General features: G+C 48.1%; 1 protein-coding gene across 2 annotated transcripts in view; it reads left to right on the top strand.

The window, feature by feature from the left end:
• The window catches only part of FARP2 (FERM, ARH/RhoGEF and pleckstrin domain protein 2), a 1,631,776-nt gene that overhangs the window by 866,691 nt on the left and 751,014 nt on the right, over nucleotides 1–14,071 (top strand). For both annotated transcript variants that reach the window (XR_015300958.1, XM_086944011.1), the window contains exon 12: nucleotides 3,769–3,826. Coding sequence is in view for 1 of the 2 variants with exons in the window: in XM_086944011.1 (XP_086800137.1) it covers nucleotides 3,769–3,826 (58 nt within the window). In the remaining variant the exon portion in view is untranslated. The remainder of the gene's footprint in view (nucleotides 1–3,768; nucleotides 3,827–14,071) is intronic.

Genomic DNA, 14,071 nt, shown 5'->3' with positions numbered 1-14,071 from the left:
TATTTTACTGACCTCTGCAGTTTGTTTTCTATCAAGAAAGTTAAATTGAGGCAGCTGCCAGAAAAATAAAAAAAGAAAGTCCCTAAGCACAAAGTAATTCTGGTATTTTACTGACCTCTACTGGTCGTTTTCTATCAAGACGGTTAAATAGAGGAGGAGCTACAACACCAACCAAGATGGCCGCATAGTCTCCCGGCTCCGCTGACCTCCGTCCTATGCTTCACTATCCTGTTGATAATCCTGTTCACCTGAACCGGATCCGTGTGGGTGATCCGACCCACACTCCAGTGGTGTAATCCTGGAGTTTTTCCGCCGTCGTGGAACGAAGATACGTCGACGACCGTACTGAGGCCTAACCCACCTGGGAAGCCGGGATCTCTAGTGCTGGCTCTGCCGGGTCCGAGTTGAACAACAACGGGCTGCTGAGTGCGGTTGGGTCCGGCCTCTGGTTCACTCGGACTTTTTTCGATTGTTTTGCTACCATCAGCTGCCTGATGCCCTACAGCAGGTGAGGTGACGAGTGATGCACGGTACTGTGTTGCGGGGGTCCCTGACCGGGGGTCCGGCATTCACATCGCCGACCCCCCACGGTCGGTACCTCGCTGCGTACCACTACTCGCTGACCGCCGTTCCCTCCTAGCTTATTCCTGCTCCGCCTAATCTTGCCCCGGAGAAGGCGCCTCTCTGTGGGGACCACCATGCCTGAGGACAGAAGAAATTTAACGGAGCAGGTTCGACCTGGCCCGTCTTTGCTGACGGTGCTGGAGGCACTTATGGCGCTTCAGGGCACTATCAAAGCCCGGACTCGCGGCTTGTTGTCTGCGATGGATAAAATCACATGCTTGAGACCGGACCCTGACTCGACGCTTGTGACCCGGCAACCAGCCCACTTTGCAATGGATGCTTCGGAGGTGTATTTAGACCCGGCGGTGGAAACAATGTTTGCCCCTATTGTGATGGATTTACCGGAATGGAATGTGCCTGAACACCCAATTGAACCGTTGGAACATTCGATTTTGCACCCCTCGGAACATTTACATGCCGTCCCCATTACAGAATCATCTACTTTGTACCGTATGCTGTCTTTGACTGTCGATTCCCCTCCTCCGCCGGTCTTTCAATATGGCGGATGGGATGAAGCTCGGCCTCGGAGACGGGGAGGGGCGACAGTGGTACCAGAAACCTACATCTGTGCGCTCCTGTTCTGCCGACTTTTGTGACATTGTGTGTAAAGGACTTCCCTTAATTACCGACCTCAGTACATTTGATCGAAGGGGCCAGGGTTGAGTTTCTTGTCTGGGTTTCTCGTTGTGGGATTGTGGTTGACGGGATGGATTTATTGACCTAACGGAATCCGGGGCAGGGTTGGCTGAGGTGGGGGAAGGAGATATGGAGTCCGTAGTATTATGCCCTCCTCCGATTTCCCCTCTTGAGTGGGGTTTCTTTTCCTTTCTTTTCTTCCCTTCTCTCCTATATTTCGGGCTCTGGTTGCTGGGCGACAGGCACGCTGCGTGAGGGGTGGCCGTAGTCATCTGCAGGGGTGCAGGGTGGGGGGGCGTGGGGGTGGGTATTTAGTTTTTTATCTTTGTTCTATGGCCTCTTTTTCTTCTTCTCTTCTCTTGCCTTTCTTTCCTTTTTCTTTTCCGGGTTAGTGTAGTGGGTTCGGCTTTCTTTACATCCTTATCTCTCCATCTGTGCCTTGACCTCTCGGGGGCTTTGGTGCTGTGGGGCGGACAATAACAATGGTTTAGATATTAATAATAATATGCTGTTTTATCCATATGTTGCATGCCTTAACGCCGTTGATTTCCATAGTAGCGAACTTGGTATGGACACATCGTTTTTCTATTCGCCCCCTTTCTTGTGATCCGAGACACTGTATGATACCTGATCCTTTCTATTTTATATTGAAAAATGAAAACCTCCTATACTGTTTCCGCATCGAACTGCATTCACAACCGCTGCGCTTGGTAATTTGAGTTACTATGCTCCCCAGGGACAATTACTCTGAAATTGATTGTGATACTGTACTGAACTGCTTAGCGGCCAGCCCTGGGGGTTGTAGGCCCGGGTTTGTATTTGAGTGCAAATGTTAAATAAAGGTTTTAAAAAAAAAAAAAGACAGTTAAATAGAGGCAGTTGAACAAAAAAAAGTCCCTTCGAAAAAGCCGAAGCAGACAAGTCCTGGGGCTGATCTACAGAGCCCACAAAGTACATACAACAGATCTTCCAGACAGCGCAAGCGCTGCCTAGGCTCGACCTAAAAAATCACTGAGGTAAACTGTGATGAGGGGTTGTATTATAGAGGCTGGAGGATACTGAAAATCCTTTAATTTTGGAAGGAATTTCGGAATAGTAAGCAGAGTCCACCTTCTGAATTTCCTAACAATATAATCTATATGGTGGATGAAAATTCAGCAAGCTGATTCTTCTCCATATTGAGCATGTTCTTGAGTAATTGGATGATTTTAGGTTCTCTCCGAACTCTAAGTGAGGCTTAGTGTCATTTGCATTTGTGTATGGCTTAAGTGTTGCCAAATATGTTTTTTTGTTAACATTTTTGCAAATGATAGATGGCAGTATTACAAGTGATGAGACACATATCGGTATGTACTGAGAATAATTAGGTGCTGGTGCAAATATGAACATGTGATAGGATTAACACCTTGGCTGCTAGGTGTTTTCCCCCCCTGTGCTGGAAACTGCACTTAGGCTGCACTCATGACGAGCTCAGCTCGTCATCAGCACAGCTCAACTGTGCATCATGACGAGCTGAGCTCGTCATCAGCATCGAAAGGGTTAAGGCGTGATTAGAGAAAGGCTCCCATGCAACCAGGTTTTCTGGATTCATGCCCCTCTAGAATTTTGAGTGCAATTCTGAACAGGTTTTCAAGGTGAGAGAGTGATTGTGCAAACCTGAACATACATGATGTTGGTAATTCTTGACACATGCTGGGCATTCTTGGTATAATGGTACACACTTCTGCATAATACTTTCACTGACATAATGAGGGTAATTCATGATATTTTATGGCACTCTCTGGACATTGCTGTCCATCCTCTGGTTTGAGCGGTACAAAAGGGGGTGGTGATGGACGGAGCATCTGAATCACACCCAGTCAAAAGATCTGGGTTTAATCCATCACCATTCTTTAGCCCACTCTGCCACCCCAGTTCAGACATTAACTGGGGTGGCAGAGTGGGCTGGTTTGATGCATGAACTGGCATAATGTTAGTAATTCCTTATGTAGTTAGCATTCCCGCCACCATGTTGCACAGCCCTGGTGTAATGCTTGCACTAGCGTAATGTCGGTGATAGTTGCCATTTTTAAACACTATTCCAACTGTTTTTAAAGCATCAACTTCTAAGACTGGTGTTACCTGTGTGCATCCATCCATGCACTCAATCAATAATCCATTAATGCACTCACAAATGTAGTTGTCCATCCGTTATTGCACCTGCTTTATTAACAATTCATGTACCTATAAAGTCAACCTCATATATCTATCCAAGCATTCTTACTCAGTCAGATGTTGACTCATAATCTCATTTACCCACTCACCCATCCACACCTGCCAATCACTGAAGAATTGAATTTAAGTATTAGAATATGCAGGCCTTTTGTCTTTGCCAATGCTTGTTATCAATTGTGTCCCATGTTTGTTTTGAGATGCACTCATGCTTTAAACTGGTCTTCATCAGTTAGTCATCTTTATTTATAAAGCTTCTCCTTATGTACATAAGTCACTGTTCCCTTTCTTCTGCAGGAGACAAAGTAAGGGCAGAATCTCAGCACGGACCTTGATCACAGACACACCAAAACAGGTCAGTCTAAGGGCACTCAGAGCATTGAAATCTGTTCTTTCTAAAGGGGGGTGAGCAGAGGGGTAGTGTGAGCAGGTGTGGAAGATGGATCCTGGGAGCTCCTCCACACCAAGGTCCCCATGATGGTATCGGTTTCATTGATCCATGACACGTTTCCTTACTTATGCTTTCTTATTCAGCGTGTGGATGTGGCGCTTGCAGCTCTATTATCAGCTTTGTAAAATCTCCATGCGATTTGTGCCGGATTGGAATGTAGCGTTCATGTATCACCCGCATTTGTACCAGTCTTCGTAGCTCGTGGACATCTACATCGCCATTGTCCAAGCCCTCTTGCCTTTTTGGATTGGTGTGAGACTTACTAGCATGTGCACTAGAGACTGTTTCTGTGAGTGTCACTGAGAGAGAAGGGCATTTGCTTTCCACAGTACTTTATGCAAAGTATGGCCTCCCACAAAGATGAGTGTGATTGGTTATTGGGGGATGATTGTGTAGTGCAGCCTGAAGTTAAGGTCCAGAGCTCAAGGGGAACAAAAATAAACAAATAAATGAGGGGTGACTCACATGAATTAATCTCAACTGCTGGTAATTGCGATGGGTCGCAATCCAGTCCATCGTTTTATTGCCCATCATGCCACTTGAGATGTACCAGCTGTAAGCAAATCCACTTGTGACCTGCTCCAGAAGGAACAGTCCAGCTCAGACTGCCTGCCAGGTTCCTGTTGAGCTGTATCCCATACCGGTTTCAGTCAATTTGAGGCTAATCAGTAGGGTGCACTTTGATTACTATGGCACAGTGAGCATGGGACCCATGCCTGGGTATTCCCGTTACACTGTAGGCGTTGTACTGAGGAAAACAAAAACATGATGAACGGATTATTGAATTAATCTCGGCCACTGGTAATTACTGTGGGCTGCAATTCAGTCCATCATAATTTTGTTGCATTGCTTCATTACCTTTGCTTCAAGCATTGATTCTGAAAGCATTCTTTTGAATTCATGACTTGGTGCCATGCAAAACTGTTTTCCTTTAAGACACTTTTTTCTGGCTGGCAAGGTGATACTTTACCTCTCAACGGACACCTGCGTAGCACCAGAGCTGGGTTCAACCATTGGGACTAAGAACCAGGAAATGTTCTAAGAACCAAAAAAGAGGCCTGTTTCAAACCTGGATTGCTCAAGAAGTCATTCACAGGATAGGAAAGGCATGATTCTAGTACTCCAATCTCCAGAGTCATGAAAGAAATGGCAGACATTTGACCTAGACTGTTCCGTCTTTGAGTCAGTAAGATCCTGCTAGAAATTGCGTTATTAATTAGGAGGGATGGGAGCCACACTCGATTATAAACAAAATCCTTGTTCGGGTGAACCACAAAGGTCACCAGGTAAACAAATGCTAAACCCTCTGGTAGCATGTCAAGTCAAGTCAAGTCAGAATTTATATAGCGCACTACATACCCAGAGGGTTTCAAGGCGCTTAGGAAGGGGAGGAGGATTACTTGTCGAATATCCACGTTTTAAGTTGCTTTCTGAATGCTAGGTGGTTCTGGGTAAGGCGAAGGTCAGCGGGGAGTGAGTTCCATGTTTTGGCAGCCAGGTATGAGAAGGATCTGCCTCCTATGGTGGTCTTATTGATGCGAGGTACAGTGGCGAGGGCTTGGCTGGAAGAGCGTAGTTGGCGGGGGGGGTGTAGAAGGACAGTCGTGAGTTGAGGCATTCTGGTCCGATGTCGTAAAGTGATTTGTGTGCGTGGGTTAGCAGTCGGAAAGTGATTCTCTTATTGACGGGTAGCCAGTGGAGGTCTTTCAGGTGACCAGAGATATGTTCGTTGCGCGGGATGTCTAATATGATCCTGGCTGAGGCGTTTTGGATTCGTTGGAGTTTCTTCTGGAGTTTAGCGGTAGTACCTGCGTAGAGGGTGTTTCCGTAGTCCAGTCGGCTCGTGACCAGAGCGTGGGTGACTGTTTTTCTGGTTTCGGTGGGGATCCAGCGAAATGTTTTTTTGAGCATGCGAAGAACGTTGAAGCAGGATGAGGAGACGGCGTTGACTTGTCTGTTCATTGAGAGTGAAGAATCCAGGATGACGCCTAGGTTCCGTGCGTGGTCTGTCGGGATGGGTGCTTTTCCAAGGGCTTCCGGCCACCAAGAGTCGTCCCATGCAGAGGGGGATGTACCTAAGATGAGGACTTCTGTTTTGTCTGAGTTCAGTTTCAGACAGCTTTGTTTCATCCATTCGGCAACTTCTTTCATTCCTTCGTGTAGGTTAGTTTTGGCGGTGCTGGGGTCATTGGTGAGAGAAAGGATTAGTTGAGTGTCATCCGCGTAAGAGATGATGTTGAGGTTGTGTTGGCGGGCGATGGCCGCGAGGGGGCTCATGTATACGTTGAAGAGGGTGGGGCTGAGTGAGGATCCTTGTGGTACTCCACAGATGACTTCAGTGGCCTCGGACTTGAATGGTGGAAGGCGGACTCTCTGGGTTCTTCCGGTGAGGAACGAGGTGATCCATTCAAGTGCTTTTCCTTGTATTCCGATGTTATTGAGGCGTTGTAAAAGGGTGCTGTGGCAGACTGTGTCGAATGCTGCAGAGAGGTCGAGGAGGATGAGGGCGACTGTGTCTCCATTGTCCAGTAGAGTTCGAATGTCGTCTGTTGCTGCGATGAGGGCGGTCTCAGTGCTGTATTTTGCTCGGAAGCCAGATTGTGAGGAGTCGAGTGATTTGTTGGCTTCGAGGAAAGCGGCGAGTTGGTTGTTGACAGCTTTCTCGATGACTTTGGCCGGGAATGGAAGGAGAGAAATGGGGCGGTAATTTTTGAGTTCGGTGGGGTCCGCTGTGGGTTTTTTCAGAAGGGCGGTGAGTTCGGCGTGTTTCCAGTCTTCCGGGAAGGTGGCGGAGTTGAAGGAGCAGTTGATGACGTCTCGGAGGTGCGGTGCTATGACGGAGTCTGCTTTGTTGAAGATGTGGTGAGGACATGGGTCTGTGGGGGATCCTGAGTGGATGGAATTCATCAGGCGGATTGTGTCCTCAGTGGAGATTGGGTTCCAGTCGTTGAGGGTGTTCACGGGGGGAGAATGTTCAGCAAATGGTTGGGTGGGTTGGTCTCCGGGTTGGTTGTCGAAGCTGTTGTGGATGTCTGCAATCTTGTTGTGGAAGAATGAGGCTAGGGAGTCGCAGAGGGCTTGAGAGGGGGTGATGTCGTTGGAGTTGGCAGAGGGATTGGAAAATTCCTTGACGATGTTGAAAGGTTCCATGCTGTTGTGGGCGTTGTTGTCAAGTCGATCCTTGAATGCTGCTTTCTTGGCCTTTCGGATTAGTTGGTGGTGAGTGCGGGAGGCGTTTTTGAAGGCGTCCTTGGTGCTAGTGGTTGGGTCTTTTTTCCAGGCCTTTTCAAGGGAGCGGCAGAGTTTCTTGGACTTCTTAAGATCATCGTTGAACCATGAGGCCTTCTTGCTGCCAGGTTTGCTTTGACGTTTTTTCAGTGGTGCTAAGGTGTCGGCGGTGTTGGATAACCATAGGGTGAGGTTGGCGGCGGCTTGGTTTGGGTTAGAAGACTGAGCTGGGGTGTTGAGAAGGAGCGATGCGGAGATCTGGTCGGTGGTGATTTTGTTCCAGTTTCTTTGCAGAGTTGGTTGGAGGTGGTTGGTGGGTTTTGGCTTGTTGTAGGTGAAGTGAACGCAGCTGTGGTCAGTCCAGAGGAGATCCGTAGTGTGGCTGAAGGAGACATGATTGCTGGAGGTGAAGATGGGGTCGAGTGTGTGACCTGCGATGTGGGTGGGGGAAGTGACTAGTTGTTTAAGTCCGAGGTTGGCGAGGTTGTCCAAGAGGGTGGTGGTGTTGCGGTCGTTGATCTTTTCAAGGTGAAAGGTGAGGTCTCCCAGAAGGATGTAGTCTTTGGAGGGGAGCGCGTGTGGAGTGATGAAGTCCGTGATGTCTTCACTGAATTTTGCGCGGGGACCTGGTGGTCTGTAGAGGAGGGTGCCTCTGAGTGTGGTCTTGGGGTCGATGTGGATTTGGAAGTGAAGGTGTTCGGAGTTGGCGAGGTTGGCGTCAGAGTTGGTTGAGATGCGGATTGATTTCTTATGGACGATAGCGATTCCTCCTCCTGTGTGGCCGGAACGGTCCTTGCGTGTGATCTTATAGTCTTCAGGGATGGCAATGGTGATGTCTGGGGCGGATGAAGCGTTCATCCATGTTTCTGTTAGGAAGGCGACGTCTGGAGAGATGGTGTCTAGTAGATTCCATAGGTCAATGGCGTGTCTGTGGACCGAGCGGGTGTTGAGAAGGATGCATTGTAGGTGGTTGGGGTCGGGAGTCTGTGGAGTGGTCGTAGCGGAGTAGTTGTCGGTGCCGCTGAATTTGCAGGAGTAGCAGGAGAAAGGTCCATGGGTGTGTCCAGGAGCTGCTTGGACGCAGTTAGGGGTGCGACCGGAGTTAAGGGCTAGGAGGGTTGTGGCATTGTAGGTAATGCGGGAGGGCTGGGAGGGACGGGGGCCAGGGGGTTTGGCGCTGGGCGCGGTCCAGGCGCGGACGGGCGTAGACGGGCTTACCTTTGGCGCACCTTCGGCGCGGGTTGGGCGCGGACGCTGCGCGTGGACGCTGCGCGCGGGAGCTACTGTCATATATGGATAGTGGAGGGGGAGGGGCGAGGGCGGCTCAGCTGGGAGGCGGGGCGGGCTAAGTAGGAGGACAACAACAACAAAATGGAGGGCGCTTGGGGGAATACACTTAAAAGATCAGGAAAGTCGCGCTGGCAATCTGAACAATGAAACATGCAAAGCGGTACACAAAGCGCACAGCAGGCAATTCAATTCACACAGTTCTCAGCAAGAAGCGCTATACAACGATACCGGAGCCAAAGGGAGCGACCACTCAGCTGGGAAGCGTCGAGTGAGTCACAGCGCTTCCAGGTAACGGAGCGCTGATGTAGTCTGTGGGAGGGCGGCTCAGCTGGGAGGCGGGGCGGGCTAAGTAGGAGGACAACAACAACAAAATGGAGGGCGCTTGGGGGAATACACTTAAAAGATCAGGAAAGTCGCGCTGGCAATCTGAACAATGAAACATGCAAAGCGGTACACAAAGCGCACAGCAGGCAATTCAATTCACACAGTTCTCAGCAAGAAGCGCTATACAACGATACCGGAGCCAAAGGGAGCGACCACTCAGCTGGGAAGCGTCGAGTGAGTCACAGCGCTTCCAGGTAACGGAGCGCTGATGTAGTCTGTGGGAGGGCGGCTCAGCTGGGAGGCGGGGCGGGCTAAGTAGGAGGACAACAACAACAAAATGGAGGGCGCTTGGGGGAATACACTTAAAAGATCAGGAAAGTCGCGCTGGCAATCTGAACAATGAAACATGCAAAGCGGTACACAAAGCGCACAGCAGGCAATTCAATTCACACAGTTCTCAGCAAGAAGCGCTATACAACGATACCGGAGCCAAAGGGAGCGACCACTCAGCTGGGAAGCGTCGAGTGAGTCATAATGGCATAATAGAGTCAGGCTTAACTTAGAGGCAGTGTTTAAAGTATTTATTCAGCACTCAAACAGTAAACAGTGAAAACACAACACAAGAGAATTCCCAAGCCAATTTAGAAAATGAGAGTAAATTAGAAAAATAAAAAATGACACCGAAATGACAAATATTCAACAATTCGAGCCAGAGTTATGATTTTTTTTGTGTAACTTTTTTATTATATACTGCATTCAAATACATCAAGTATAAGTATGCACAAGTGCATTTACAAGAAGTATGGTCAAAATATCACTGATATTGTGAATAACACATCCAGTGAGTATTCACAGTCTCACTTCGTTCCTCCTGCTGTTATCAGCAGTACAGTAATTTGTCTGTGAAATCGTTAACTTCGGAGTTATGATTTTTAAAAATTGTAATGAGAAGATATCGCTGGGGTAAAGTCACAAATTCAAGCAGACTGCGATGGACCACCGGTCGGATACAGGGTCGTCCATATGAAGCGCGATCTTCTCAAGTCCGCGCGAGGAGCTGCTGTTCATGTTGATGGGGGCTGCCAGGACGTCGGTATTGGCCCAATAAGCAGGTCTGGTGCCCTAGACAGTTACTGCCAGAGCTTCGAGTTGACGGTGGACATGGGCTGTCGATTTCGGCACGAAGCATAGGTCTCTAGATGAAGCTTCGCTTTGGCATTCGGCGACAGTTGCTGTTAGTGCGAAGTGCAGGTCTAGCTGGAGTTTTGCATTTGTTGTTGGTCGTCGTCTCTGATGCAAAGAAAACATAGTGGTTGTGAGGAGCCTAAAACCTCTGTATTTTCACCTGGAAGTCAGCCAAGGATCCTAGACATGGGCGACACCTCCGAACGCATTCTAGCAGGGGCCAGCAGCAGGGCTCAGGGCAGGTCCAGTTGGTGTAGGGCAGTTGCAGGGAGACACCTGGAAGCTTGTTGTGTCTCTGTAGCTTAAACAGGTGGACAGTCAATTGACCCTTGGAATCACTTGTGGGCAGCCTGGGTTCAAGGCAAGCAGATCCAGTCTTCCTTCTTCAGACAGTAGGGCAGTCCTTCTGAATCTTCCACACGTCCTGAAGTGTTCTGATAAGAGATTCTGAAGGTGCCACTTTTATCCCTAGTGCCCTGCCCCCTGTGTCTAACCTTCCCCCTTTACTGGGATAGACTCCAAACTGTCTTGTGCAACAAAGTGCAGCCAGGCCTAGGTGTGAGCTGCATATGTTAGTGGCAGAGCAGGCAGCCCTAAGAAGTCGGAAATGGAGTGGGCAAGTCCAGAGGCTATGCTATGAAGCTCAGGGAGGCTGAGTACAGCCACCCCAGGACATCCTGCTCAGGAAAGAAACACCCAAGGCTCTTTTGTCCCCACATCTTGAAGGTATACACAAAAAAAACACAGTAGAGCCATTCACAGTCATGTTACAATGGACACATCCATAAGGGCACATTTGATTTAGGAGGAAAAATAACAGCTTTATAAAAATTGCATTTCCTAAATAGTAACTTAAAATCTGATTTTACTATTAAAGAGGATTTTAATTTACAATTGATTTAAGTGGAATCATTATTTTTTTGTACATCTTGAAACTGAAGTTATCACCTATTAAGTGTAATAAGTTAATCCAATGTTATTCAATGTGAGAGACAGTCTTTCAAAAGTGGAAAACGACTTTAGTAGTTAAGTCTCAGCACTAGACAGCACACATTCGCTGTCTCAAAAAGAGACCTGTTGTTTATACATTGTGGGCTTCAACCTGCCCACAGGGTTCCAGTTTGCTGGCTCCATCGTTGCTCAATTATTTGTTCTCCACGATTTGTCTATGGCTTGCAAGCATCATACCTCTCCCAGGGTTTAGTCCTCACCGAGAGCAGCGACCAATTACTGCTAAACTTATTCAGCAGCTATTTTAAGGCATTGTTTCGGGACTACTTTTTTTTTTCTTTAAGAGCGCTAGATGGTCAATATTGTCCCCAGAACTCTGGAACAATTCCTTACTGATCTCAGACCCACCCTAGGCGAGATCGCTACCTCTGCCTATGACAAATATCCTAATTGGAAAACATCCTCTTTGAATCAAATCATCCCCCAGAGAGTGATTACCCTGCGTGCCAAAGAAAAATGTCTTCTTGGTACACTCCTACGTTTAGTGAATTTAAACAACACTGTAAATGTGCAGAGAGGATATGGGGGAAGGACTATGGGGGAGTATGTTAGCAGAGCTACAGAGGTACCATTAAAACCTACAAAACTGAAATTGAAAAAGTTCAAGTATTTTATTTTGAAGAAAAAAACACTCTGGCAAATAACTCACCGGGAAATTTTCCGCATTGCCGAAACGTTACTTAATCCCTGCCCCACCCCGTCCACTTATATCAATCCAACACTGCAACCCGGACGATGTAACAACCTAGCCAACTTTTTTTACAAGAAAATTCTAGATTTATATGGCTAACGGAGATCTTCCAACAAATTAAATCTGGCTGTCCGTGTGACTTGGCCCCTCCACACTTTCTAGCTATAGCCACTGATTAGACACTCCCTGCTATGCATAAAGTGATAAATCTGTCTCTCACCTCCGGTGACGTCCCAGTGGCCTTGAAACTCGCTATGGTCAAAGCATCACTGAAAAAAACGAACTTGGACCCACTGGAGTTGGGGAACTATCGGCCCATTTCTCTCCTTCCTTTTATTAGCAAAATTGCGGAAAAATACGTTAACTAGATTATTTCCGATCATCTAAAGAGTCACAACCTACTCCACCCTACCCAGACAGGGTTTAGACCCCGTCATGGTACAGAGACTGGCAGTGGTCTAAGAATCCAAGAGATTACTCTACCAGGGAGGATTAGACGCCATCATCCTGCTCGATCTGAGCTCTGCGTTCGACACTGTAAAGCACAATATACTTGTGCAAAGACTGAAGAACATTAGAATCCCAAGAACTGCCTTTTAAAGCTTAAATTGTTCCTGCAAGACAGGGCTTTTCAGGTATTATGTCGGTGGTCTTTCCAACCCTCTCCCACTCAAGTGTGGAGTACCTCAGGGTTCTTCCCTGAGCCCCACACTGTTTAACGTTTATATGAGACCTTTGGCAGACGTTGTTACGCCATTTGGAATCTCGATAGTCACCTATGCTGATGACACCCAACTAAATTTCTCTCACAATCCTGGACAAAATGTCCCACCCCCCACCCCACCCCTTTACCCCACCCCACGTTGGAGGTCTGCCTTGGGAAGATTGCCAAATGGATGGAACACTCCTGCCTTAATCTAAACAGAGCTTATGATTCTGGTCAATAGCTCTAAGCCGATTTGTGAGCGCTAGTCTGGTTAAACTGCTTAGGCCTCCATCCCCTTCCAAACAATGGCTTCAAGAGCCGCGGGTATGGATAGATAACTCTTTCAAATTTAACCTTCAGGCACTGAAGCTGTCTGCCACATGCTATGTGCTCCTAAGGATGCTGAGGAAGACTCTCCCTTCTCCCCTTCACCTCCAGGAGACTGATGATCCAGACCCTCATTTTATCCAGACTCGATTATAGTGACTCCCTTTACCCAGGTGCTCCAAAGAGAACGATTAGGAAGCTTCAGGTGGCCCAGAATTGTGCTGCCAGACTTCAAATCCTTTGCCACCAATCTGCCAGACAAGCCTTAAACTCCCTCCATTGGCTGCCGATGGACGAGAGAATCGGGTTCAAGTCTCTATGCATTGCTCACAAGGCCTTGTGGGGCGAAAGCCAGCGATTTCTCAGCCCTTGCTCTCTTTTTATCTCCCTCGTAGAACTTTTGCTCCTCCACTGCCCACCTAGCGATCATCCTTAGCATTAAGAGGGAGAGAATGGGAGGAGGATCCTTCTGGTATAGACTAAGTTCACTGTGGAATGCCCTCCCCTCTTCTCTCTGCTCTGAAATATGTCTGCTTCCCTTCAGGAAGAGGCTCAAGATCTGGCTTTTTCAAAACCCATCCCAGTAATAGGACCCCCACTTGATTAGTATTATGTGCAGTACTGTCAGCCCTGGGATGCCTATGGGTAGACATGTGCTCTAAAAGTGCTACTGCTTTTACAGGCACCATGTGTAATGCTTCACACCGTTCTTTGTTTCCCGCTCATCCTTGTCTCTGTGTGCCATACGGGTTCACGTCCAATCCTAGTGCTCAGGCTCGGTGTCCCCTACCCTGCTAGGTCGGTGCGGCTCAGCTCTGCTCCCCATCTATCGGTTTTCACTCCCAGACCGCAATGCCAACCCCCATTGCCTAATTGGTTGCTGTAGTGAAGCTCGTACTTTTTGTACAGCAAGGACTTGTCTTGCATTTACGTTTCGTGGAGCGTCAGCAGTAAGATTTCACAGAGGTTTGGAGTTGAGATCTCTTTGTGCCATGAACTATAGTGCTTCTATTGACGCAGATTATCGGTAAAGCACTACTGACGTCTGTGGGGAAAGCTCCACGCTTACCCGTCTCCAAGATTTGCTTTTAGTTAAACCTGTGACCTTGCCCTCTTTTTGTGCTGTGTAGTATGCTTTGAAATGTATTAGTACCACTGAGCACAGCCCTGAGAATCGATGCTGACAGACTGCTGTGAGCATGGTAAGTTGCCTAGGGCGCTGTGGATTTGCCACTCTTTTAGTTTTGCCCCCATGCTGATGATCTCACCAGTCCTTCGATTTAGGTGGTCATAGATATCTGAGCCCACACGCCCGGCAGGAGGTGTTGCAGGGCTCTTGCGAGAAGTCAGGCTGCAGGGGACATGCCCCAGGTAATGAGATGCAGAA

This window comes from Lissotriton vulgaris, chromosome 11 (assembly GCF_964263255.1).
Source record: "Lissotriton vulgaris chromosome 11, aLisVul1.2, whole genome shotgun sequence".
NCBI lineage: Eukaryota > Metazoa > Chordata > Amphibia > Caudata > Salamandridae > Lissotriton > Lissotriton vulgaris.
The sequence above is the reverse complement of the archived record's forward strand: the minus strand, read 5'-3'. Positions and strand labels throughout refer to the sequence as shown.